The sequence below is a fragment of the Podarcis liolepis genome (genome assembly GCF_965112155.1).
Source record: "Podarcis liolepis genome assembly, chromosome: 6".
In the NCBI taxonomy this organism is placed as follows: Eukaryota; Metazoa; Chordata; class Lepidosauria; order Squamata; family Lacertidae; genus Podarcis; species Podarcis liolepis.
This window is the reverse complement of record NC_139559.1, coordinates 32,823,105-32,849,858: the sequence shown is the minus strand read 5'-3', so window position 1 is coordinate 32,849,858 and position 26,754 is coordinate 32,823,105. Positions and strand designations below refer to the sequence as shown.

The 26,754-nt window shown below is 43.1% G+C and overlaps 1 protein-coding gene and 2 long non-coding RNA genes across 3 annotated transcripts in view; 1 reads left to right on the top strand and 2 right to left on the bottom strand.

Annotated features, from left to right (window-relative positions):
• Positions 1 to 20,892, bottom strand: part of ARL8A (ARF like GTPase 8A) — a 35,986-nt gene extending 15,094 nt beyond the window's left edge. The window contains exon 1 of the mRNA XM_083508628.1: positions 20,757 to 20,892. Coding sequence (XP_083364754.1) covers positions 20,757 to 20,879 — 123 coding nt within the window. The 5' untranslated portion in view covers positions 20,880 to 20,892. The remainder of the gene's footprint in view (positions 1 to 20,756) is intronic.
• On the bottom strand, positions 3,729 to 16,379 carry LOC310709261. Its single transcript, XR_014527432.1, has 3 exons — positions 11,576 to 16,379; positions 9,342 to 11,216; positions 3,729 to 9,010 (listed from the first exon to the last, which is right to left on the bottom strand). It is a non-coding gene; the product is annotated as an uncharacterized lncRNA (long non-coding RNA).
• Positions 20,479 to 23,354, top strand: LOC310709260. The gene is made up of 2 exons (XR_014527431.1): positions 20,479 to 21,627; positions 22,229 to 23,354. It is a non-coding gene; the product is annotated as an uncharacterized lncRNA (long non-coding RNA).
• Positions 23,355 to 26,754: the final 3,400 nt, after the last annotated feature.

Genomic DNA, 26,754 nt, shown 5'->3' with positions numbered 1-26,754 from the left:
AGCACTTGTGAAATAGGCTATCAAAATTACCTGGAAAATTGCGGGTGGAGTCCAATTTCAATATGCACACAGTGTATGTTGAGATTCCAGAACAAAGAGATGAACAAGTCATTTAGAGTTATGGGTAACACAAGAGGCTTTGCAGATACTGAGGTGAACGTTTGGTTTTAAAGCCTCAAAGAAGTGTGACTCCACAGGTAAACAGAAACCTTGGCCTGCCCACTGCTTCAGACCAAAGGCCCATCTAGTCCAAAACCATGTTTTCACAATAGCCAACCAGATGCCTATGGTAAGCCCACAAATAGGACATCAGCACAACAGCAGTCTCCTGTTCACAATTCCTAGCAACTGGAATTCATAAGAAAACCAACCCATTTATTATTTGAAGCATCCTATTCTACTCACTGGGCACTCAGAATGGCTTCACAGAACACAGATGAAGGACCTATTGGATCAGAGGATGGACAGTGACCAAGTCACAGTTTCACAGAGCTGTTAAAAGAGTGACAACCACGCTCTAGTAAACTCCATTTGGGGCTAACGTATGTGGAGCTATCCTTGAAGGCAGTTTGGAGACTGCAGCTGGTTCAAATAATAATAATAATAATAATAATAATAATAATAATAAATTTATTTATACCCCGCCCTCCCCTGGGCTCAGGGCGGCTAACACCAATAAAATTCCAGTAAAAACATAATAAGAAAAAAAGCAAAAGAAAAAAAAACAATTTAAAATACAGGTTAAAATGCAATTTAAAATGCAAAAGGCTCAGCTGCCAGAGTTCTGCCAGATTTTCTGTATGGGATCACATTACACCCATACTTAAAGATCTGCAGTGGCTACCTTTTCACCACCGAGCCCAATTCAAGGTGCTGGTTTTGATGTATAAGGCTCTGAACCCAATTACCTGAAGAAGTGCTTCTCCCCATACTGTCCACCCTGTTGGTTACACCATCTCTGAATGAGGTCTCTGAACCTGTGACATGCCAGAGGGTAACCTCAGCACTTACACCCTGGTTTTTGGAATAACATTTTCCCAAGGCTTGGCTGGCACCAATATTATCCATTTTCCAGAGTTTCTAGTATGATCCTACAGGACCTGCATTGGGACAGATGGGTGATGTACTGCTTTGTAATCTCCCTGTTTTCATTTACCACACCATGTTTTGTTGGTTTTGATTTTATTTTAAAAATTGCTATTACCCACCCTGAGATCACACTCAACAGTAGGGTAGTGAATAAACTGCATAAAGAAAAACAAAAGCCACACTTTTATCAATACAACTTTCGGGGTATTTTTCCTCCCTCGATTTATTGTGACACACAAGGCTTAGAGCCAGAGGTCATGGTGCTCTCATATGACTAAAGAGCAAAAAAGGCCCTAGCATTTGTTTTGAAACAACTCATACATGCACAGAGCAACTTTACTGTTTTGCCAAGAAGCGCCTGTTGAAATCTGGAGCAATTTGTTCTGTGTGCAGACTATCATACAGATAGCAGAAACGCTGCTTGATAGCAGAAAGGCTGCACAACAACAACTTCTTTTAGCTTGCCGATTAAGCAGTCTTTGTTTTCAGCTACAAATGTAGCAAAAGTACTGGAACCCAGTTCATTCCATGATAGCTATGGAGTACAACTGGGTATCCAGATTTGCCGCTCCTCTTTATCTTCATCCCCTTGAAGTTATTTTGAGTGCTAGTTAGTCTATTGAAGGATTGTTCAGAATTCAATTATTACTGCTGTTAGACAATCTGTCAAATCAGTGAATTTTGTGATGGATTTTAGTAGTTGTAAACCACTCTGGGAGCCAATGTTGGCTGAAAAGTGAGATAGAAATATAATTTATCTAACAAATTATCTAACTTGACCCAATACCCCTTTGCTCAAGAACTTCTTCATATTTTTCATTTGGGAAAACAGGTCTTTGTTTACAAAAACCCACTTGTAGACTTCAGCAACTCTCCCATATTTGGATATGTACATATATATTTAAAAAAAGATTGAAAACTTGCTTATTAATAGAACCAGTGAGACCAGCAACACAATGCTGTTGTGCACCTCTGTCCCCTAAGACTGCTCTATTCATGGCTCCAGCCAGTCTGGAAAAGGATCCTTTGAGTGCTTTTCAGATCTCCCAGGGGAGGGTTCCTGAAAATCTGCCACCTCCTATTTAGTTAAGAAAGGGGCAATATTTTCAGATAGGGAACCAAATCTTTCTGATACGAAAGTGTCCATCTGGTCTCAAATCTTTATATAGTATTTTGTGAAACTGACACTGACTCAATACTTGAAATAGTAAGGTTCAGTTCTTAAACTTTCCAGTGGCTTCCTGGGGTGGGGGTGGGTGTACGTTTGTGTAAAAGTATTATGTCCATCAACTTCCCTGTCTAATAGTTCAGGATTGTTTCTGCACCCTAAGCAAGGGTTTGAACTTCAGCTGACATGCAAGATAGTAAAGATTAATAATGATGCCTGGATCACAAAAAACCCTGTCCACCTTTTGAATATCAATGCAGAATAATTCACAGTTCAAATGACAAATGGTAACTATGTTTAAGAGCATGGCAACTAATTTCTAAGTAAAGTGCAGGGTCAGGGATAAGGGAAAAACACAGGGCCTTTTTTCTTTACATGGTTAATATGCATTACCCAACAGAGATGTGCTCAGTTTGAGTGCATGCGCTCATAATTGGTCATCCTTATTGGATAAATGAGATCAGGCCAATCTCGTTTGACAAATTCACCGCAACCTGCTGAGTCACACTCAGTTCAAGCACACCACTGAGCATTTGGCACCCCTGAAAATATAAAAGGCATTTCCTACGAAAACGGAAAGCACAAAACATATGAAAAAAACCCACTGTGGTGCACAGCTTCATACTGCACACAAGTAGCTGAAACAAGAGAAGCAAAACTATGCTAAGGAAAGATTATATGTCTTTAAAGAAACACTTGCCAATATGTTTTCATAAGCCAAGGCTTTTAAAAAAGCAATAAAGGCCTACAAATACTGGACAACACAATTCAGAATAGCAAGTGTGATTGGAAGGGAGCGCACACTGTGTGAAAGGGTGGCTGTTTTTGAAAAAAAAGGCCTTGTGAACTCCAACAAAGATATCCCCTTCTAGAGTCACTACCTGCTTAGACTATTCTCCACTGTTAGTGGTTCCCCACTCCCACCCCAAGGATTCTGGAGAAGGTAGTCTGTGATAATTCTTAAATCCTTATCTTCCCTCACAAACCTATGGTTCCCATGAGTCCCTGAGGCACAGGAATGATGCCTAAGTCACTCTCACGTCTCTGGTGTAGATTTATGTTCTATAGGTTTAATGCTAAACAATACAGAACTAAGTTAGCCCCATTCTCCAAATGCTTTAACAAATATGACCTCTTATCCCCACCACATTGGCAGGTCAGTTCATTTGGAAGGAGATGCACAACATTAAACAAACTCACACTAAAACATACTGTAAGAGGCAGGCCTTAAGCTGGTGCCTGAAAGTGGCAATTTATTTTGTGAAGAATGCACAAGTTTCAACCACAGGTGTTGCTGTGGTCTAAACCACAGAGCCTAGGACTTGCCGATCGGAAGGTTGGTGGTTCGAATCCCCGCAACGGGGTGAGCTCCCGTTGCTCGGTCCCTGCTCCTGCCCACCTAGCAGTTCAAAAGCACATCAAAGTGCAAGTAGATAAATAGGTACTGCTCCAGTGGGAAGGTAAACGGTGTTTCCGTGTGCTGCTCTGGTTCGCCAAAAGCAGCTTAGTCATGCTGGCCACATGACCTGGAAAAACTGTCTGCAGACAAATGCTGGCTCCCTCAGCCTATAGAGCAAGATGAGCGCCGCAACCCCAGAGTCGTCCGCAACTGGACCTAACCATCAGGGGTACCTTTACCTTTTATATTCTTTAGAGATGCTTTTGGTATATTCTACCCAAAGGTTTGGGACAACAAGCATCTTCATATCATGGTCAAAACATGTTGGACATCATCTACAAAATAGACCACCACTTTGGGTGTACTTTTATGATGTGTTTAGTAAGTTTCCCTCAAACTTTACAATGTTACATCTATTTCTGAAAATAATACAGGTGAAGAGCTCCGATTCTGTATGAGTGTAGCTACTGGTCCCAATACTTCCTTCTTTCCCAATAGTCCCTCTTTATTTTTGCTTAAACATAGTGTTGTTGTTTTAAAATAGGATTTTCTGAAGCTAGAAATAGTTTACACACATGAACCAAAGCTGAGAAAGTTAAGACTTTAGAACTACAGTATATAGCATAAAAAGGGATTGTGAATGTGCATGCTGAAATCAGTGAAGCAAACTGGGTTCCTAGCATTTTGTGCACACTAGGGCTGGATGATACATCAACATAATCATCCAAAACCGGTTTGAAGTCTGTATCATGATACTAATGACCTGGCAATATATCATGAAATCAGTGTGTGTGTGTGTGTGTGTGTGTGTGTGTGTGTGTTGCAAAAACAATGAAGTGGGAAAATTGTGAAACCAGCCAATCTTTTTACATAGCTCCATCCTTATTTCAGACATGGTGATATGTCAGTATATTGCAATCCTTAGCTGCTGATATATCACAATGTTGAAAACCAGCCCAGCACTAGTGCACACAAGAGCACCATTCCACCAAAATTTTGAAGAACCACATTTAGAATAGGATGCAAACACATGGAAAAGAAAAAGTTTTACAAGGGAGAGATAGGCTTTTAACTTGAATGCAACAGACCGTGTTTACTTTGCCCTGCTCTTAACCACAAGGGGGTATGCATGGAAAGAATTAAGTGCCACGAACACATATAAATTTGAATATGTCTTAACAGAGCACAACAGACTTACTTTTTAAAAAAGTCACAAAGGAGCTTTAAAGCAAGCATGTGGACATGCCCTGAGGGGTAATCATGAAGCACTGAGTTCTCATGTGTTGAAGAAAACAAGAGAAAGTGATGACTGATCACAACAGCAAAAATAGTCGCATGCAAATAGTAAGCAAGCTCATGCTAAAAACATATGGAGCAGCCCCAAGATATTTTAGCTGAACAGGAATATGTAAAATAATGTGCTTATGTGCAATGTAGAGTGCCTCTCTTCCTATGGAGCAAACACACAGCCTATCTTCTTACATTCTTAAGAAGAAAACGTTAGGCTTCTCTGGGCAGCTGTTAACTCTCTTTTTAGAAATTAAGCAACAGGCCTGTCTATGCAAAGCATGCACTATCACTGAACTACAGTCACACACCCTTATCATCTCCCTGCTGCTTCAACGCAGAAGCTCTGAAGTTCGCATAAACCAAAACGCCCCAGCAAAGTTCATCAGCTGCCACCAACACACTTGCCCTTTTTCTATTGTAATCAGATTTTTCACAAAACTCACACATTAATACAAGACTGATTTTCTATATGAGATACATATTTTACACATTTATTCCATGAAGTTTGCAAATCTTTTTACCCCGAGGAAAATGGTTTCATCTAAGCCAAGGATGGCCAACTCCCAAGAGACTGCGATCTACTCACAGAGTTAAAAACTGGGTTCAGGTCAAAGTCGTTGAGCTTTTCAAAGAGGAGCCAAAGTTTTTGAGCTTCTTTGGGGGGTGCCAGTGATCTGCCAGTGATCTACTGGTAGATCATGATCTACCTGTTGGATGTGCCTGATCTAAGCAATCATCCCCCCTCTCACAAGCCCTCTAAACTTAGCCGTGTTGCATTCATATTGCTCTAATAGGTAGAGATATTGTTGTCTGCAGGAAATATCAAGCAGACAACTGTATCTAGTTTATTCAAGGATAGTAGTGATCTATCATGGCAACTTCAATGTGCACTAATTAAAGAGAGTTCACAAATTAAGAGAAGATGGAGCTTTGATTTCAAATAAAACAGGAGGCATTAAAGTTGTGACAGTTTTGACTTCATATGGCCTGTAATGTGTCAGTCAGAATAAAACTGGAACTACAGTCTGATTTCAAGATCATTCAAAGCTCATTATTAAAGTGGCTACCCTAACTAAGTTAGAACCCTCCTGCTGGTTCAGACTGAAGACCTATCTAGTCCAGCGTTCTGTTTTTGCAGTTTGCAAGCAATGGGAAACCTACAAGCAGGGCATGAGCACGGCAGCACTTCCCTATATACTATCTCTGATATTGGAGACAATATATAGCCATTATGGCATGCAAACATTGCTAGCTTTGTCCTCCACGCCCAATCCCTTTGAAAGCCATCCAAGTTGGTGGCCATCTCTACGCATTGCAGTAACTATGCACTGTGTGAAGGAGTTATCCATCTTGTCTGTCCTGAATCTCCCACCATTTAACTTTCTTGGATGACCACAGGTACTAATTTTACAAGAGAGAGGGAGAGAAATTGCACGTAACTCTGGGGTAACAGTACACACACACAAAATCCTACAGCATACTATAAATCTAAAGTCGCAACATTCAACATATCAGAACAGCATTCCAAGAGAGATACAAGCAGTTGTTGAGATTCTTTCAGCCTTTGCCAGCACACACAACCTGATTTTGAGGGATCAAGATCAGAAAGGTAGCCAAAAGTCAATAGTAGTTGGTGCTTCTTACATCAAGTAATTAAATTGGAACCAGTATTTTACCTGTTTCTCCATCTCCCTCATAAAACTCCTTTTAATGTTGCCTCCAGATGTGGAGATAAGTGCACATTTAAATTTGCCCCCAGGTAAGTGCAGTTGAGCTGTCTCCTCTTCCTTCAACTCACAGAGACCCATTATAACAAAATTCAAGCCACTACCATAGGGTATTCCTTGGCTAAACAGTCCTAGGCAGCACATGAAGTACCTTCTCAAAGTCACGCAAAATTTGGAAAGCTGCAGTTAATGAGGTGCCACTGATATGCTAAAATGGTGTGCCTTTAGATTTACAGCCCATGGCGCCTGCCACAACCATAATGCAATGATCTCGTCCCTTGGCCTTTTCTCATTTATTCTGACAACAATCCTGTAAGGCAAGTCAGTATCATTTTCAATTTATAGGCGAGAAGCACAGTTCAGAGGTAGACTTGCCTCTCTGCAAGTCCATTTATAATCACTGAGTTGAATCCAAGCTTTCCAATCTAATATGTTAGCCCAGCGATTCTTAAATGGGAGTCTATAGCATGCACTTTAGGCAATTCCCAAGACAACTACAAAAGCAGAGGGAACTGCTGGAAATCTTTCCAGAGTAATGAAAATGCACTCTCATCTGGATAAAGTTGCACTGCATATGAAGAGAATGCAAAAGTGGTGCTAGGTAACAAATAAGCATTGTTAAGTTTGCAAAAACCTGGTGTCACTGAGACAACTCTAGCTTTTGTGCTTTGTATGAATGTGAATGCCACAGTAAAGAACATACATGCCATTTGTCATGTCTGCAGGGCACATGCATTTCCAGCGTGATACTTGTCCATTTAAAATATGTACTCTAGAACAGAACCTAATAACCTTTTCTCCAAGTCCCAAAATGAAGAGCAAGAATAAGCTCTAGGGTGTTTGTCTATCAAGTTGCCTTATTCCAAGTATTCCAACGTAGGGCCTGTTAGTTGCAGTATTTGAAACTCCCATTGTTATAGGGGCGTTTTGTGACAGTTTGCGAGCAGTTTCTGAGCTCTGGACATAGTACTGATCTTACGATTTCAGATTAAATCTGCCACTGCTAGAAGAAAAGGAGGAGCTTTTTCTGCCTCCCCACTTCCAGCCATTCTTTGAAGACTGGAGAAGGGAACCTCATAAGAATATTTGGAGGGGTGGGCAGGGAAGTATGGCTTTGTTTTTTGAGGTCTTCAGATGAGGACTAGACCATGTGAAAAATGAACATAAGATTTTAGCTGCAGAACTAACTAAAATGGTTACCGCAAAATATGCAGGAATGAAAGATAAATAAAATGAACCAAGGAGAGAGGAGAGAAGTTGTGGGGTATCTAACAGTATGTAAAACGTTTATTGTAAGATGGAAAACTGAAAATTTAATTATTATTTTTTTTTAAAAGATAAAAAGTATTCAGTACACTTGGGCTCCTATTCATGCACTGTTGTCAGGTTGGGTACACACATTTTAAAATTATTATTTTTTTGCAAATTTAACGAAGAAAAAAGAATAAAATAAAATAAATTAAAAATGTATGTAAATAATACAGTTTGGAGTCTGAATACAGTAGCCATCAGTACATTCATCTTAAGTTAAACACGTAAGTTAATATAAAGCTCTCCAAATGTCCGCACAAAGTTGATGTCTATACGAAATACATTCAGTTGTAGTTATATGTATGATTTAGTTGAGATTCCTGCATCACAGGGAGTTGGACTGGATGACCCTCAGGGTTCCTTCCAATTCTTCAAGTCTATTATTCTAGCCATCCTCAGAACATTGTGTAATGATTGAGGGTATTCATCCTTCTAGTCTCTAGTATAAGTCTCTTTTGTTGCCCTCATGTAAATCCCCATGTAAATCTCAATGATTTTGCCAACATAAAATGCAAACACATTTTGAAGCAGTAGAGCTCTGCTTGCTCCTCCCTGATATCTTACGCTTAGGGTAGTCCCACTCCGATACCCACAAGCTGAGGTTGCAAGGGAAGCCCCTATGCATGGGCTGATGCCCCAGTTCTGCAAATATCTGTTGCCCCCAGTACACAGCTCTCCAAGGGAGTTTACATTTTGGACTGGCTAGCCAGCCAGGTTTAGAGTCTCCCGGGAAATGCAGTCTAGACAGAGCACATGGTTGTAGCTGAAAATTGAAGCAGTGCAGCAAGGAAAAAGTGGCTGACACCAAATAGCTACTGTCTAATGAGACACAGATTTTCACCAAAGGGCCAATAAATTGTCTCCTATAAAATCTATTCCGTGTATTTTCAGGACCCTGCTTCTGTTCAAGCATCTACTATTGCCATCTGCAAGGCCAGTGATTATGACTGCATCCTATTACGGCAACAGGAAAGCATGCACATAAACAAGGGCAGCCTTCAAGGGCTCGGCAGGTGACAGGAACCTCTAGTACAGTGTTTTTCAACCACTGTTCCGCGGCATACTAGTGTGCCGCGAGATGTTGCCTGGTGTGCCGTGGGAAAAATTGAAAAATTCGAAAGATTTAAAAATAAAGTATTTTATAATTTTTCACATTTCTGTTTACTTACTATTTCATAATAAAGTAATTATAAAATACTTTCTTTGTGTTTATTTGATTCCTATTCAAGAGAATTACTTTATATATAGTCAATATAGGCACAGAGTTAATTTTTTTAACATTTTCTAATGGTGGTGTGCCTCGTGATTTTTTTTCATGAAACAAGTGTGCCTTTGCCCAAAAAAGGTTGAAAAACACTGCTCTAGTATTCGCTACCTTTGCAATAGGGCAGGAACATGCCAGATGTTTCGGGTTTATCCCTGAAAGTGAATTGTTTATGTATTTTTAGGCCTATGTAATCCATCTACACCAGCCTTCCCCAATCTGGTGCCCTCACGATGTTTTGGCTTACAACTCTGATCACTTGCCTCGATAGCTGGGAGTTCCAATAGTTTGGAGAAACGTGGATCTAGGCTATTATTATTTATTTAATTTATGAATTGCTTCCCATGAAGCACTCAGAGGTGATTCACAATACGGTGACATACATAAACCAGCTACATATATAAAATCAGTTAAAACAATGGCCTATATAAGAACAATAAAAAACAACTATAAGTATAAAAACAATTTAACACACCAGGACATACATCAAGTCAAATCAATTTCAAGACAGATACTAGTTGGGATAAAGATTAGAAAGCTTGTTGAATGAGACCACTTTTCCTCATCAGGACTGTCAAATGAAGGCTTTGATGGGTTGCAGTAAAGTTTCATCTAGAGATTTCTTGATTCACGCATATTCAGTTCCCAGGAGCTTCATCCAGCCTTGGTAGGCTAGAGGTTTACAGTGCTGGAAAAATACTTGTACAGGAGGCAACCATTTCGCATGGGGGTTCTGTTACCGGCCCCTGAGTGCCTCCTGTCCTGTTCCACCCAGCCCTGGTTCTGCCCTATTTTTGCTTTCTTTCTGTGTCCAAAAGGACCTGATTGTCGGTAATTGCATGTCCATTGGATGCACCTAAAATGGTCACTACTTGTAACAGTATGACACTTGGGGGGCGGAGAGAGGGGATTAGCAGACAATATTAGATTTTAGGTGCAATTCATGCCCAAGCCTGTATCAAATTCTTTGGCAGCAATGATTTCTGAGTCCTGTATGTTAAGGGATTTGCATTATTTATGTTTGCAAATGTGGACACCCACGGACACCCACACACACACACCCTATCTGACTTGTGTCAGTCTGCTGTCAATAACCTTCTGCTAAAATTACAAATATATGTTGCTGGAAGTATCCAGTATTTTGGACACATGTCAAAGGTGATAGGATCCTTCAAATGCTGTTATTAGGAGAACCTTGATACTGTACCGAAATCTCAGGTCACAGCAGACTTGCAGCACAGCTTTATGATGGACATACACAGTTAGCATCCTAAACAGATCTCCTTCTGATAGTTGATAATGTAAATCACAAGAAACAAATAAGATTTTCCTTGAGAGAAGATGAAAATAACATTGAAATGTAACAGAACCAACAACGAGCACCTAATCTGCTATGGTAGCGCAGCTGCTTTGATCTATCATAACTGCAGAAAACTGTGAGCCAAGGACAAGCTTGAGATAGAGGGCCTTACGCAGAAAGCGCTGCTCTGTAACTCACTGCAGGGTGGGGAGGGAGGAAGGACTGCAGAGAATTGAAAGTGTCTTCTGTATCTCCTCAAATGCAAAAAAGGGAAAAGAACACAAATCTTCAGATACTCTATCAAAACTTCTGGGAATAGGAACAAGTGATTATATGAAGTCATATTGCTGCCAGCATTAAAGCAGATGTGCTGCTAAACACACACTGACTGTACTCACTTACTTGACCTACATTTTAAGATATCTACACACTGGTGCATGGACTGAGCTAGAAACTGCTTTGTGTGAGTTGCTGATTTCTTTGATGTTTATCTCTATGTTTCATGACTGTACAGCAGCACAGATTTGTTTGTTAATAAGCAAGGATTACAACAGCAGAGTAGGTTAAAAAAAAAAGGGGGTGTGGGTTCTATAGCTCATAATTAGGAAATGGTTCAACAGAATGATTTGATATTTAACAGTGTATAGGAAAAATAGGTCTGAGGGCGGCTCACGCGGGTGGCGCTATGGGTAAAACCTCAGTGCCTAGGACTTGCCGATCGTATGGCCGGTGGTTCGAATCCCCGCGGCGGGGTGAGCTCCCGTCGTTCGGTCCCAGCTCCTGCCCACCTAGCAGTTTGAAAGCACCCCTAAGTGCAAGTAGATAAATAGGTACCGCTTTATAGCGGGAAGGTAAACAGCGTTTCCGTGCGCTGCGCTGGCTCGCCAGAGCAGCTTCGTCACGCGGGCCACGTGACCCGGAAGTGTCTTCGGACAACGCTAGCTCCCGGCCTCTTAAGTGAGATGAGCACGCAACCCCAGAGTCGGTCACGACTGGCCCGTACGGGCAGGGGTACCTTTACCTTTACATGCTGAATTTGGAGTAGAAATGGTAAGAAATTGCTTATTCGAAGTGAGTTCATTTAGTAAGAGACTTTGGCAAGCTGGTAAGTGGTGAGTGTTTTCCTTCTATAGACTTTGATGAGGAGGGTTTCTTTGTTTGAACTGTGTTTTTTGGGAAACTGTTGTGTTAGGTCAAGGCAAAGGTCTACTTGGTATCTGCCATTATTCATGAGTTGTGTAACATGTTTGCAGTTTTTATTAAAAAGGGCATTTTGGTGGTCAGTATTACTCAATGCAGTTTCGTAAGTGTGCGATCCCCACCCACCCACCCCCAGTATGAACCTGATATGGAGAAGGTTCTGGGGGGGGGGGCTGTTGAATGGAGTGCCGGGTGAAATGAGAGAGAGAGTGTGTTAGAGATGCTGATTTGAAAATGACAGTATGTGGTTGTGTGAAACAGAAAAGAATGGGGGTGGAGGGAAGAGATCAAAGTACTCACAAACCAGGCTTCAGCCTTGAAGTGCTTAAAGTTCAGTTAAGTGGTTAGGTGTGAAAAGAGATGGGCAGAAGAGACCACAGGAAATGTGTAAAAACTGAGAGGCATTGAGGGAAGGGGAAAACATTTCTGGGGTGCACAATGACTGGATTACTGATAGACAACTTTGAAAGGCATAGGACATCTTCAGAATAAAGGGGAAGGAGATTTAGGGGCCGCCTGTGTGGTTCTATATGTGCTTTACCTGCTGAATTTCCACTTTTTATATTAAACCTTTAAAAGCTAGGCTTGTCGACTAACTGGAAAATTCATGGCAGGGATTCTAACAACGAACCAATACATAAAAGTAAGCCTGGGTAATTGTAGGCCATGAGAACCACAAATCCCCCTGCTAATGTCACCCAATGAGCTGGCTGTTACAGGTTGAGAAGCAGCCACCAGTAAAAGTTGGCAACCCCATGAGACACACAGCAGCCTCATCAGGAAATAAACCTGATAATCTTTATTTCTAATCTCTTAATCCTTTTAAAATATGAACTAGTTGTTACATGTAAAGAAGGAGCGGTAGCCACCAAAAGTTGGCAATCCCATTGAAGAGAGGAGCCACAGGAGAACCTTCAGAAAAAAGGGGAGACATTTAGGGGCCAACTTTACAGCTCTGTGTGTGCTTTATGTACCAAGTTTCCTCCTTTCTTACTGCAGGTTTTAAAGGCTAGGCATGTGAATATGGCCATTTTCTGTTGAGGGATACATTCAACATTCTCCCTTCCCCAGAAGACGGCATATGTTCTCTGAAATAATGTGATGCTTCTCTGGGAGTCATTCTCCCTCTGATGGATAGAAACACTCTGGGGAAAACCAGGCAACTCCACTCCCACAGCAGTTTCATGAGGTTGTGCGTGTGCAAAAGCTATGCTGAGGTTTGGTTTTTTTTAGGTACTGCAGGCTCTAAAATCTCTTGACACAATGGTTGTGTCAACAATTCTTTGCTATTAAGTTTAATGCATATTTTGCAATATAACATAAGAGCGTTGCAAGCAACTAAGAGCAGCTAAACTGTCCACCCCTCCTCTAACACTACTTCTCCTCCCACTGCCACCAGCTCCCTATGGTCTCTCACCCTGCTTTTGATTTTTCCTTGCTGGACTATCGTCACAAGTCTTCAGACTCCAAGACAGTGTAGGCAGCCCAGATAGGCATGTGGCATGTTTTTTTTAACACTGAGAATATCTGCACCACTCTTTTCTAGTATACAAAGGGCAAACCCACACAGCTTACCCACGTGGCTTCCCCCCTTACACAAGAAAAGAGAATTATAAGACTGCTCTCCCTGCACAGCATTCTTCCTCTGGGATGGAATCTCTAGTAATAGAAGGAGGGGCACATTTTCTGCCTTTCACCTGAAGGCACCAGCAAGAATCTGTGGCAAGATAGTTCAGGCAAGGAAACAGTCATGGCTTGCATAATAATGTCAAAATCATTCCGTACTACATAACTGCGAAGGTTTACAAAGTATAGCACACTAGAGTCACTTCCAATTTTCTTCAAAACTGTGACCAAATCTAAGTGACCACAATACAGAATATTTCCCCTTCAACTCTCTGCAAAAAAACCTATCCAGTTCCTTCTTTCAGGCTACTATATCCAAGTTGCACATACGGAATTTCATGCTCTATCATGGAAGGAATTTCCGGAAGTCCCTTTTCATTTTTTAAAACCCCAGTTTTCTAATCTTCTAACCTTTTACAATTTGCTGAGCAGCGTGCCTTAATGACAACCCTGTGTGTGTTTACCTCTCTCCCTTTAGATGAGATCTTACACTATATATTCCTACTTTCCAAGCGACACATCCTAGCCTTAATATGAGTTCTAGAACGTAACTGAGTTAAGACGTTCCACAGATTAACTGCAAGCTTCCAACAACAGGCAAATGTTTTATCTAGCACAATCATATTTGAGAGATACAGTTTCCTCAAATGTTTTTGGAGCATTACTATTATTATTATTAAAAACTTTTAAAACTGGTAACATGTTAACAAAGGAAATAAAACTAACAATAAAAAGTCAAAAACATTTCCCATGAAATTTGGCATTTGCCTGTAGGGCAATTACTCTCCATCTGGCCAACTGCCCCTTTCAGAGGGTGCAGACAAGGAGGTTGAAGTTGTCCTTAAGACAGGGCTGTGTTGTCTATTAACACAGTGTAGGGCATTTGCACTGCCACCCCCACATTGTGAATCCAGAACACAGGCTAATGGATAGCCCAGCAGACAGCAGCAGCGAGAGGACGGACATGTAGCACAAGGTGAGAGGCACAGCTGGTGGGTAGTCAGCCACCGGTCCTCAACAGTTATTTGAAAAGATTGTTTTGGGTCTTTCCATCAAACAACAGAGGAACAGATGGGATGCGTGTCTCTTTCTACTGCAGATTTTGCTTCCCATGGTTCCAAATACAAGAATGGAATCAAACTGTTCTCCCAGTGAACTCAGAATAGCATACATGGCACAAGGGGGAGGGTGGAGTTATCCCACTTTAGCTTCACCCCTGCAATTGTGTGAGGTAGATTAGGAAGAAGGAATAGGAGTGGACCATCAACTGAGCAGGAATCTGAAACCAATTTTCAGATTTCCCCCACTTCAAACATGCCTACTAGCTTACTAGCTGGAGGGTCATGGATACCAGTTCTGGGTTACAGCCTGCCTAGCATATACTAACACCAACCTCTTAAAACTGCTTTTCAACAGGGCAAATGTGTACCCTTATTCCTCTTTGCTTCACTCAGGCTTCAGGTCTACCAGGATGAATCCTGCAATAATTATAAAGTCTGCCAAGAACTGCCAGATTTGGAAGTCATGGAACTCAAAACAAAGGTAGGCCACCAAGCTAGGCTGCACCAATCCACTTCTTTCTGTTAGCCTTTGACACCCCCCTCTTGCATATATTGAAAGTTGCACATCAGTCATGCTCTGTTGTTCCCCAAGTCCATTGCCATGCAGCACACCAGCAACAGCAGTAAGTTAGATGACCCCGCTAACCCTTCCAACAAGGTGCCCTCCTCTATTTCATCTGTCATATGTTGTTCTCTAACAACCATGACCCCTAACTCCTTGTCTCTTCCACTTCCTCTTATTTACTACGCAACATCCCTTTATCATTCTTTGGGTTTTTTGCCAGTGTGAAAGCCAGTATAGCATACTAGGTTAGAGGGCTAGAGAAAGAAGACTCAAGACCTATGGCCCTCAGTTTAATTTACCTCACAGGGTTGCTGTGAAGCTGAAAAGCAAATTATGCTGCCTTGAGCTCCCAGGAGGAAAGCCATTATATAAATGTGATTTAAAAAATAAAATAAATGCTGTAATCCTACACACATTATACAGAAACAACCTGATGACAGTGATCACTGCCCACCTTTCACCAGCAAATTCCACACATCTTGCATGAAACCATTAACAATATATCAGGTGAAGCTTCTGACAAGGCCTATATGGCGGCTTCACGTTCAGGGTGTTGGATTCCTGCCCAGCCCCAGGTCAAAAGGCCTGCACAAAGTCAGAGGAGGGATTTCTTCTTCTTTTTTACATTTGTACAATCAGGTGTGTTTTTGTGCAGTGATTACACACAAGATTAGGCTGAAATGTTACCTTTTTTCACCCTCCGGAAGTAGTTATTTATTAGACATTTGCCCTGCCTGCTTTCCCGGAGGACTCAGGACAAGTAAGGAACAAACAGAATGACATCAGACACTAAAACAGCAAAACCTGACTTACGGAGAAGAGAAGCATTCATCTGTTGTCTATCTCAGAACTGGTTTGTTTACATATTTTTAAAGAGACAGGGTAACCTTATCATACCTGTCTAAAGTACCATCTAGCTATATTACAAAAAGCACCTAATAAATCCTTTTATTGAAGTGCACAAAATGTTCTACTGTTCACATTTTTAAAAAATTCAACAACACTCTGTAATGACTGCTTCAGGCATGGCATTACACCACAGAAAATATTATCCTCAGCAAGTAATGTGCTTTCAATTACGTTGCAATATAATACAATATATACAAGTGACCTCCCTCCTTCCAAAAGTGCTTATGTGGATGATCTGATGCAGCCTTATTTTCCACTTCACACAAGCTCTTGCAGAGCAACCATGTATATTTAAAGGAGCTTTATGTAGCCATAAGACATTCCTAAAGCCATACAGAACCACAGTTAACACATTGATGAAGTCTTTTAGGAAGGACATAACGTGCCCAAGGACACGGTCTCTTTCTCAAGATGGTAGCTTTACTTGAGATGGCTGTTAACAAGAATGAATGCTGCAACAGGATATAAGTGTACCACTGCCTAACATGACCAGTCCATTCAGACTACTAACATCAACAACTGAGTGTCATTGTTTCTGTCAAATACAATGAAATAAACCTCTCATCTTCTAGAATTGTTGGCTGCATGCACCCCATACATTTAAAGCACATGATTTCACCCCCAAAATCCTAGGAACTGTACCATGTTGAGGGTGCTGAGAACTGTAGCTCTGTCGGCAGTACACTAGTTCCTGGGATTCTTGGAGGACGGTCATTAGCTCTAAATGTATGGTGTGTCTGCAGCCACTATGTAACCAGGAAATTCATTAATAAAAGACCTCTAATATTGATTCTCAACTGAGGAAGGGCAAGCCAAAAAGAAAAATAACTTCATAAGAGCTATGTCAGTAAATCCTACAACAATCCTGTAAGGAAGACCAGTTTTATTCACATATTACAGGAGGGGGTGGGGAGACCGAGGCAGCAAGTTGGAGACATGTCTAAGGCAACCTACTTAGCACATTCCTTGCTTGATGAGTGGCTTAAGATTCACAGTCTTCAGCACAGCATTGGTGCATCACTCCAAGGGCATGAGATTTCACAACATGTGAACAGAGCAATCATCAAGCAATCCCTGTTCTGCAGTGCTTACTACACATCAGCTGTCAATAAACATCTTGAAACAGGATCTTTTTACTGCTGCTAATCATTTATTTAGCCATGCTGAACAGTATATGCTAGATGCTTTAAGGGACACAAAAAGAAAGGCCCTGCATTAGCCAGATAAAAATGGGGGAAAGAGTTGGGAAAGAAAGATACTGTATAGAGGTTTCTACAGGCAAAAGAAACAGCATGGTAAAAGACTGGAGTGGGAGAGAGAGAGAGACAAAGGCAGCTCGGAATAAATGTATACTCCAGGACGACTCTTTAAGTCTGACACAAAAGTAGGGCTGAAGAGAGTGGTAGGCCTCTCACTGTGCTGGCTGCCTGCTTACTCATCTCTCTCCCACCTTCAAGTTAAAAAGGCTCCAGCTGTAACCAGAGACTGGTGAAGATTTCCTCAGCATATGCCCTGTTCTGTCTTAGCAGTGGGCAGAAGGTAGGTTGGGATCTACTGATAGATCTATGAATGATTTGGGGTAGATCAGCAAGGAATCTGACTCTCCAACTGTTTAGCAACACAGAGACCTTTCTTCTTCTAAATTAGAGTGAAAAGATGAAGAAAGCTGGCACGAGGTGGAGAAACAGGAGTGGACCCTTGTGTGATAGGCCCGTAAGCTCAGTAAGTTCTGCTACTGAAAACAAAAATTCCAAGGGTATGTTTCCACCCACCCACTATCATGTACCTGGCTCTTGTCAGTAGATCTGAGAGTTCTGCTTAAACAGAGAAGATCCCACAAGCCTGAGGTCTACCTGCCCCTGTTCTATATCATCCTGAACACTGAAATCAGCAGTCACTGCAAAACAATTTTGAACAACAAGGTGATTCACCCACTGTATCGTAACACAACGGTTATGCTATAGTAGTGTGCTGGCAGCTTGGGATATAGGACGACCAGGATCAACCTAGTGATGTAGGAGATCTTAAATTGGGGGGGGGGAGATAAAATGTCCTTATTTTTGACACCTCCCCACCCACCCCATCTACCTTTACCTTTTTTAACCTTTTGAGGCCAGCTGACACTATGGGGAAATGTAGTTTCCATGGTTCCTGTAATCCAGGAGTGAGGAACCTTTTTCGGTCAAAGGGCCCCATTCCCTTCTAGACAACTTTCCAGGGTACACATGCCAGTGGTGGACAGGGTCAAAGGGTAGAGCAATGAATGTAACCTTTACCTTACTACGTTGGTTAGTTTCTATACATACCCTCAGAGCCTTTCTCTATCTTCCAGCCAGGCAAAAAACACAAGGAGGAGGTGAAGCAGCAGAAGGGGTTGAGTCCTAAGGCCATGAGAAACTAGAAGCAGCCTGCTGGATCACTCTAGTGGCCCATCTACTCCAGCATCCTATTCTCACAGCAGCCAACCAGATGCCTATGGGAACCCCTAAAACAGAACCTGAGCACAATAGCACTCTACCCGCTTGTGATTCTCAGTAACTGGCATTCAGAGTCAACACAAGAGAGGTTTGCAGGGCTGCATTCGATTCCCTCCTGTAATCCCTAGACAATGCTGGAAGGACATAAGGAACTGCATTTTAATAGTTCTTCATGCCCCTGAAACCTGACACAGCATGTTGCAGCAGCTACGTCCTAATTGGGGGTTTCCATGCACATCCTCCCAGCTGCAGGACTGGGAGGCCTCTGGGCATCATCAAGAGTGACCATCTGTTATGAAAATAAGTTACCTTTCTCAAATCAAAACAATTTGGCTTGGAGAAGGGATATCCATTTCTGGTTCAATTCACAATTCGTTGTTGTGGAGATAAAACAATGTAACGATCTGTTTATCTATCTAAGGTCTGGGCACAGAATAATTTTTTAAAAAGAATATGAGTATACTAAAAAAATAAAGGTGAAAGGTCCAGATTTCAAATCAAGGATCAGTTTAAACCTTGAGAAATCACATGCCAATTCCATGGCTCTGTCCAGAAAACACTGCTGAATCAGTGGTCAATGATAACGCATCTCTTCTGGAGCAAACACATCAGACAGGACTCACTATTTAGCATATTATCCAGTTTGCATTGTCATGTCTTCGCCATTCAAAATTCAGGAGTACATAAATGAGAGGCTAGGAATCCACATCTGCAGACCCTCCACAAGGGTTACAAAAGATTATGAATGCAAGAGACAGACATATTAAAAAGTGCATTAAAAAGTGCATACTATATTCAAATTCATACTGAACCACAAAGTTTAATTTAGATGCACTGAAGCCAAATGTCTCTTGATGTGCCTGGGTTCCAGAATTACTTACAAGAAATCACCTACAGTAAGGCAAACACATTCTTTTTAAGAGTACATATGGAGTGGGGGAGAATAGTGAAACATTTGGAATTTCTTCTGAGAAATGAAAGCTAGCAGGCAATAAACTCAAACATGCCCCCCCCCATTACTGTATTATAAAGCTGGAATGAAGTGGAACAGAGACTCAAACATGACAAAAGGATCCCAGGATTTGTGACAGACTGATGGAAAGAAGGGAGAGGCAGTAGGCTATGGTAACCTTCATCACTGCCATCCACTTCCTTGTACAGGCAAAAATGCTTAGTATTCAGAGACGGTGTCTCGTGATTCTGAGCAGAACCATGCTGCAATCCTCTTTCCAGGAAGAGCAAAAGATGGAAGAACTCCAGTTCCGCAAACTCACCTAGAACAATGCCCCTCACTAAATCCAACAGCACAGACCTCACAGTTCTGCCAATTCCATTCAAGGCCCTGGGACAGAAGGCTCAAGATAGCTTATCAATATTCCCCACAGCTAATACTCCCCATTCCATGTGCTATCTAATGTCTTTCCTCTACCTCCCCCCCTTTCATTAAATGCACACTTTGAAGCCATTACTGCAGAATGCATGTGGGAGGGGGAGAGAAAGTCGTGGCTTTCCATTTGGGAAATTCTCCACAAACTGAAATCTTGCTGCTTTCCTAAGATGGTTTCTTAAGACTGTGCAATAAGACGCTCTAACAAAAAACCCTATCGCAATTTTAAATTTCCTTTCTAAATTAAACAAAACAAAACAAAAAAAACCACGCAGAGAAACCCTGCTAATTGCCATATTGATCAGGAAAGATGGAGATGAAATTACCATCCATCACAGGAGATGGAACGGCGTCCCTTCGTCTCACCAGGGACCCAGCCTTGTTCATAGCCATCTCGAGCGTAGATTCTCCGCTCAACCCCCCCCCCCGCCAGGCTCCCACCACCGCCCCGAAAGGGATTCAAAAGCCGCACGAGACAGACGCTCCAATTCGAATGCACACGGGTGCATAAATCCGGATCGATTATTATTATTATTATTATTGGATCCAAGACGACCTGCCTCTTCCTCCTCATCGCCAGCAGCAAGTAACGGAGCCAAGAGGACACGCACTGCGAACGGCGAGAGGGGCGCGGGGGGGGGGAGTGTAATCTGAGAGGCATTGCCCGCATTGCATACACCGTCGCTCCCTCTCCCCGCCCCATTTAAACGGGGGAGAAAAGGAGGACAGGAGGAAAAGCGCTTTCTGCGCCGCAAAGGGTAGCTGAGAAACGAAGGCTGCTAATAATGTTTTCCCCCCCCGCACCCCGCCCGGAGAGGGGTGGGGTGGAGACAGGCCACCCTTCTCAATGCACATGATCTGGGGAGGGGCGTCCTCCTGCCTCGGGAAGGGAGGCCTCCATCCTGCCCGGGCGGCCCTACTAGGAAGCGGCGACGGGGAGAGGCCCTTGCCGGGAGCTCCCGTGCCCTGGCTGGCCCCCTTACCGCGATCACGTTGACGAAGGTGGTCTTGCCCGAGTACTGCAGCCCCACCAAGGTGAGCTCCATCTCCTCCTTCCAGAAGAGCGCCCGGAACCAGTCCAGCAGCTTGGTGAAGAGCGCCAGCATCCTGCTCCTTTCTCCTGCCTCTGCTCTCCCCGACCAGGCCCGGCGCCTCTTTATTGTCCCCCAGAACGAGCCGGCCTTGCCGCCGCTGCCGCCGCGCTCTGCCTCGGGGCTCCGCTCGGCTCGCAGACGCGCACACGCTCGGCTCCGGCCGCTCAGCTGCTCCTGGGTGGGGTCACGCAGCGACTGAGCCGGGCGGAGAGGCGGCTCTCGACGGCCTCCGCCGCGGGACCCGGCAGCGGCCTCTGCAGGCCGGGAGGACTCGGTGCAGGCGAGGCCTAGCACGGGACGCTTGAGGCTGCGATCCTATTCACTCCGTTTCCCGCGAGTCAGCCCCACTGAACGCAGCGGGGCGGACTTCGTGGTGTTCTCTCCTCCTGAGGCGGGGTTCCCAGGTTTCCATTAAAGCGGGGCTTCCCGGCTGCCCGGGGGGGGGGGGACGGACCCCGAGGCCCCTACCGGATAAAAAGTCAGAAATGCAGAACAGGTTTTCTGAAAGACAAGCTCGCTGCCACCTGCTCAGTCTTCTTTTTGTTCCCGGAAAGATAAGGTGCTGTCAAGGCCTGCAGGCCTTCCCTCGTAGCGCGCACTCCGACCTCGCCATCGCTCGTTGTGAGCTTGCTTCAAGGGGCAACAGACACTGCGTCAGAATCTTTCCCAGAATCCTTTCTGAGTCCTTTGGAGGCAGGGGTGAGGCCAGGATTGGACAGGTGGGATGTAACTGGAGGGGTTTCAGTGGGTTTGCTCCCAAGTGTTGTAGCCTTATGAGGCTTTGCCCTCGGGTGGGAAAAAGATTGCGCCTGGGAAAGGGAAGTGGGAGTCAACAGACACTCAAGGAATAGTTTCGGAGAAAAGGCTTTTATTTCTACCATCCATGAACTGGTAGAAGGAGCAAGTGTGATAAGTCACAAAAAGCATGCACGAAGTTCACAGTCATGTGCACAAGCATATATACCCCTTTCCAGTTCCCTCCTCCTTTCTCCTCCCTCAGGAGTCCTGCCCCATGTTGAGGTTCTTGAGCATGTACAGAAAGCTGTCTTGGGACTATTGTGGACTCTTGGCAGGAAAGGGGGTGAGGGGGTTTTCAGAGTGTTCCCGTTGTTTCATTCTTGTGCTTTGGCATGGTTCCCGGAGAGAAAGCAAGTTTCAATGTGGTTCTGAGAAAGGCCTGAGAAGACAATGGGCTCTGTTCTCTACCTTGTTGCAATCTTTTTAGTTACAGAAGCGGAATGTTTCTGATGCTTAGCTGCTGAGAAAATGATTTTGAAAAGCTTTGAGAAGCTTTGAGCCTGCTTGGGGGGGGGGGGGGACTTCGGGCCTAGGTTAGGTCACCTGTCCTCACCTTCCTTCAGTGTGACTTAAGTTTGGATCCAGTCTATAAGAAGTCTAAAGAGGGATGGCAGCTTTGGCTCCAGTTGTTGTTGTTTTGACATATGCCTTTGGAAAGAAATGGCATCAGTTGGCATGATCCAGATCTTATACTTGTAGATGGAGCTGGGCTGAGAAGATGTGTCTGGGGAAAGCAGGTCAGGGGAAGGAAGAGCGGACAATAGAAGCAAAGAAATGCCTTCCATCTTACTGAGTACGATTAGGTCAAATTTACGGATCAGTAGCAAACTGGAGGTGGGAATTTCCTGAACTAGAAATCCTTTTTTTTTTTTTTTTTGTATTCCTCTAATAGTTCCTAATTTCCCATCCATTATGCATAGACTCTGTGCCCCCGCCTTCCCACTCTTATGTGGGAAGGTGGAAAATGCAGGTGGTGCCTTTCCATTTTTTATATTCACTGGGCCCATCACCTCCTGGCAAACAGAAGGGGAAGAAATGGAGGCAGTGAGAGATTTTACTTTCTTGGGTTCCATGATTACTGCAGATGGTGACAGCAGCCACAAAATTAAAAGACGCCTGCTTCTTGGGAGAAAAGCAGTGACAAACCTAGAAAGCATCTTAAAAAGCAGAGACATCACTTTGACAACAAAGGTCCGTATAGTTAAAGCTATGGTTTTCCCAGTAGTGATGTATGGAAGTGAGAGCTGGACCATAAAGAAGGCTGATCGCTGAAGAATTGATGCTTTTGAATTATGGTGCTGAGCTCTCAAGAGTCCCATGGACTGCAAGAAGATCAAACCTATCCATTCTGAAGGAAATCAGCCCTGAGTGCTCACTGGAAGGACAGATCGTGAAGCTGAGGCTCCAATTCTTTGGCCACCTCATGAGAAGAGAAGACTTCCTGGAAAAGACCCTGATGTTGGGAAAGATTGAGGGCACAAGGAGAAGGGGACGACAGAGGATGAGATGGTTGGACAGTGTTCTTGAAGCTACCAGCATGAGTTTGACCAAACTGTGGGAGGCAGTGGAAGACAGGAGTGCCTGGCATGCTCTGGTCCATGGGGTCACGAAGAGTCGGACACGACTAAATGACTAAACAATAACACTGTTTATTTTAAATAGAAAATAAACAGATGCCATGTTACAAAATTTTGTGCAGTGCTTTGTAATATTTTCATTTGAATACATATTTTTGTTCAAATATATGTATTCAAATATATGAATACATATATTTGCTACAAAGCCGCATTGAGTAACTGGTATCTAATGTACATAGAAGTCATACAGGTTAATTTTACGTTGCACTGAAGCTCTGCTTTACCTACAATATAATGAAGACAATTGTCCAGATATGGAGAAAACTCAGAACTCTGTATTGCAGTTACTAACCAGCAATGACACACACTTTACAACCCCACAAAGAGTTACTTTGGTAAAGGGTTACTTCCACATTTTTCAAACAGTAGCTTCCTCCTGCTGTTTCCACATGAATTTTCAGTTGTGTGCCTGTCATGCATTTCCCCCCTCTTTCTATTTTTTTTCCAGAAGGCAAACTCAGAGTACAGCCACTACTACAACCCAATTTTTCCAGTTTCCTCGCCACCAAGAGATGACAAGTACTGTGAGATCAAGGCTTCAGAGTCAAATTTTGAAGTGGAGGCATTCTTAGAGGGCAGATCGCCTTTGGGGAGGAACAATGAAGGCAGGACTGGGAGAGCCTAATTATGGTCTTTTCTCCAGAAAGCCTCTGAAGTTTAGATGGCTTTAAGGGATTTATGCAGGATACATCTGTCAACAGCTATTAGACATTATAGCTAAATGGAACCTCCAAGTTCAGAGGCAGAATATCTGAATATAAAGAGCTGGGGACAGGAGAAGGCAGTTGCCTTCCTGCTCTGCTTTCAAGCTTGGAGAAGCAACTGGCTGGCTACTGTCACTAACATAATGCTTGACTAGATGAACCCTTGGTCTAGTCAAGCAGGGTGTTCTGATGTTCTTAATTAGGAGAAGGGACTAGATTGGGTGTTTATCTCCTCTCCTCCACCATCCTCTGCTGCCACTAGACTCATTTGGGACTCAAGCTGATATAACTCATCTTCCTTCCACTGACCACAGATCTACACTTGTAGACAACAGCATGAACATGATGTTTTGAGTGATGCTGTGCACTGTGAGTCCAAGGAGACTAGGCAGGGAAGAGAAACCACTATTCTCACCCAATCCTGGGTTCAGACAAAACACTAAGCAAAACTTTGACTTAGTTGGTGTCCTGCATTGACTTAAAACCCCCACAGACCAGCCAAGTGGATGCAGGATGCTCTCTGGGAGCCAGCACATTCATACTGTCATGGTAATCCATACTTTGGCATACTCTGATGTGCAAAGCAAGCTGCTATCTCTCCTGCTCAGAGATATGCACTCCTTTCTTCTCCTCAATAACCCACTCCATCCTCATATCTGCCCACTGGAAACATGCCTAGTCCAGCACCAAATACAAAACCCATTCTGCTACTATTTTTTTTTTAAACATCCCAATCTTCCTTTGAAGTTGGCATTGTGAATTTTGTTGGATTTTATTTTGCAAAGCAGTGGAATATTTAGTATTGTAGTCTAAATCTTCTCACAATTAGACACATGAGAACTATCCATTGGGATGTTCTCCTGCACCCATTGAAAAAGAAAGAGGGAGTGGACAGGATTGGTAGCACCTAAGATTAGCTTTGCCCCTCCTTTCATTCAGGTTCTACTTTGAGGAACTGAAGAGCTCTTGTCCAGTGACTTAAAGCATAAGGCATGGATAACGGGAGTGGAAGTTGCTGTTGCCAGTGACACCTAATTTAAGTGTTTTTCTGAGAATACAGTGTCTTCCCCATCCCCTTGTTTTTGCCCTTTGTGTGGACTCAGCCCACCAGAGCCAAAGAGGAGAGAGGCTGTTGCTGTTGGAGCTCTCTTGGTGGCAGTTTGCTTGTTCAACCACTGCTGCCTGCTAGGAGAGGAAATGGGAAAGAAGGAAGACAGATAGCAGATGCTGCCAAATGAAGTGGAATCAATCAGTTTAAATTATGTGGTTGTTTTGGTATCAGAAAGACTGTGCTTTAATCCTGTTATAACCTCTAGCCCTGAGGTGGAATTGCACCCCTTCCTTACAGCACTATTTCTTTAAAAAACAAAACAAAAAACCATAGCTTTAACTTTTGCTCTGATCTAAACTCTGCCCTACCATGTGGCAGAGTGAGGCAACTGCCTCAGGAGGCAAATTCTGAGGGGAGGAAAGTGGCTAGGAAGGCGTGCCATGTGGCTTCCCCTGCAGCCCCAAAACTATCTTGCTGCCCTAGCATGGCTGGCACACCAATCAGGTGACCTTCCTCAGGTGGCATGCTTGACAAGGGGTGGTTGATCCCGATCTGGCCTTGGCAATGGTGGCTTCCGACGCAGCCCAAAGCTAAAGCTGAGGAGAGCAGCAGCGCCTCATGGAATACCCTCTTTTCACCAAGAGTCTCAACCACAAGCCCAGATCTGTATGGTGGGTGGGGATGTCAGAGCCACAGGGTATTGAGCCCTGAATATAAAGCTTTTAAAAAATGCCCCTTTATTTTCTTCTTCCTTTGCTATCTATAGAAAAGAGACACTTCAGCTGGATTCTAAAGCATGGAAGAAAGCCTATACAGTGTAATTTAACTGACCTTCTTGGCTACCATCTTGGAAGGTTTCAAGAACACACTAGTCAGGAAACTAAATAACAAACTTAGAACAGCAACAGGAACCTCTTGGTTCTACTCAGATACAACTGAGTTCAGTGCCACCTGGTGATTTAAAATATTTAATGACACTATCCACATAGCCATGAGTGCAAATTCTCCTGAATGCCCTTTTAGATCAATAGCCCATGAAAAGCAATAGCTCATGATGATTGCAGTACCTCTGCAAATTTCCCTGCAGCAACAATGCTAGCTATATTTACTGGGACAAAACAACACACTTTACCTTCTTTTTTCCTTTTTACGTTAAAACATGCATTTGATGTGAATGATTTTTCTCCTTCCAGCTAAAGACTGTAAGAGGAGGAGGATCCCATTAACTGTAAATATGTAATTTATTGATTCAAGCAGGTACTATCTAGTCAATGTGCACATCAGCCGAGAGCGAGATCATACCTCCCATAACACAATAATTTGCTGCTCATCCATCTCATCTTCAGACAAGGACCCAGAATGTTTTAAAGGGTGAACTATGTCTGTAAACCTGCAGTGGACATACACTTGGAAGCTAAATCCCAAAACAGGTACCTGGCACATGTCCTTGTATATAGAGGTTTCCCTTTAAAATACGTTTAGTATTTGAAACACACACAGAACAAGCGATAAATTTGTCTTTCACGTAAAGTGTGAATCAGATCTTATTACTTCTGCTTTACTGTTTATTTTTAATTTAGTTTCAAGTTCACAAATAATATGGCTGTGATATTAAATGCATAGTGTGGGAGCTTAATGGTAGAAGGTGGGAATCCCTTCTGGGTACCAGTGGTGTAGGACTGCAGCAGTGAATGTAG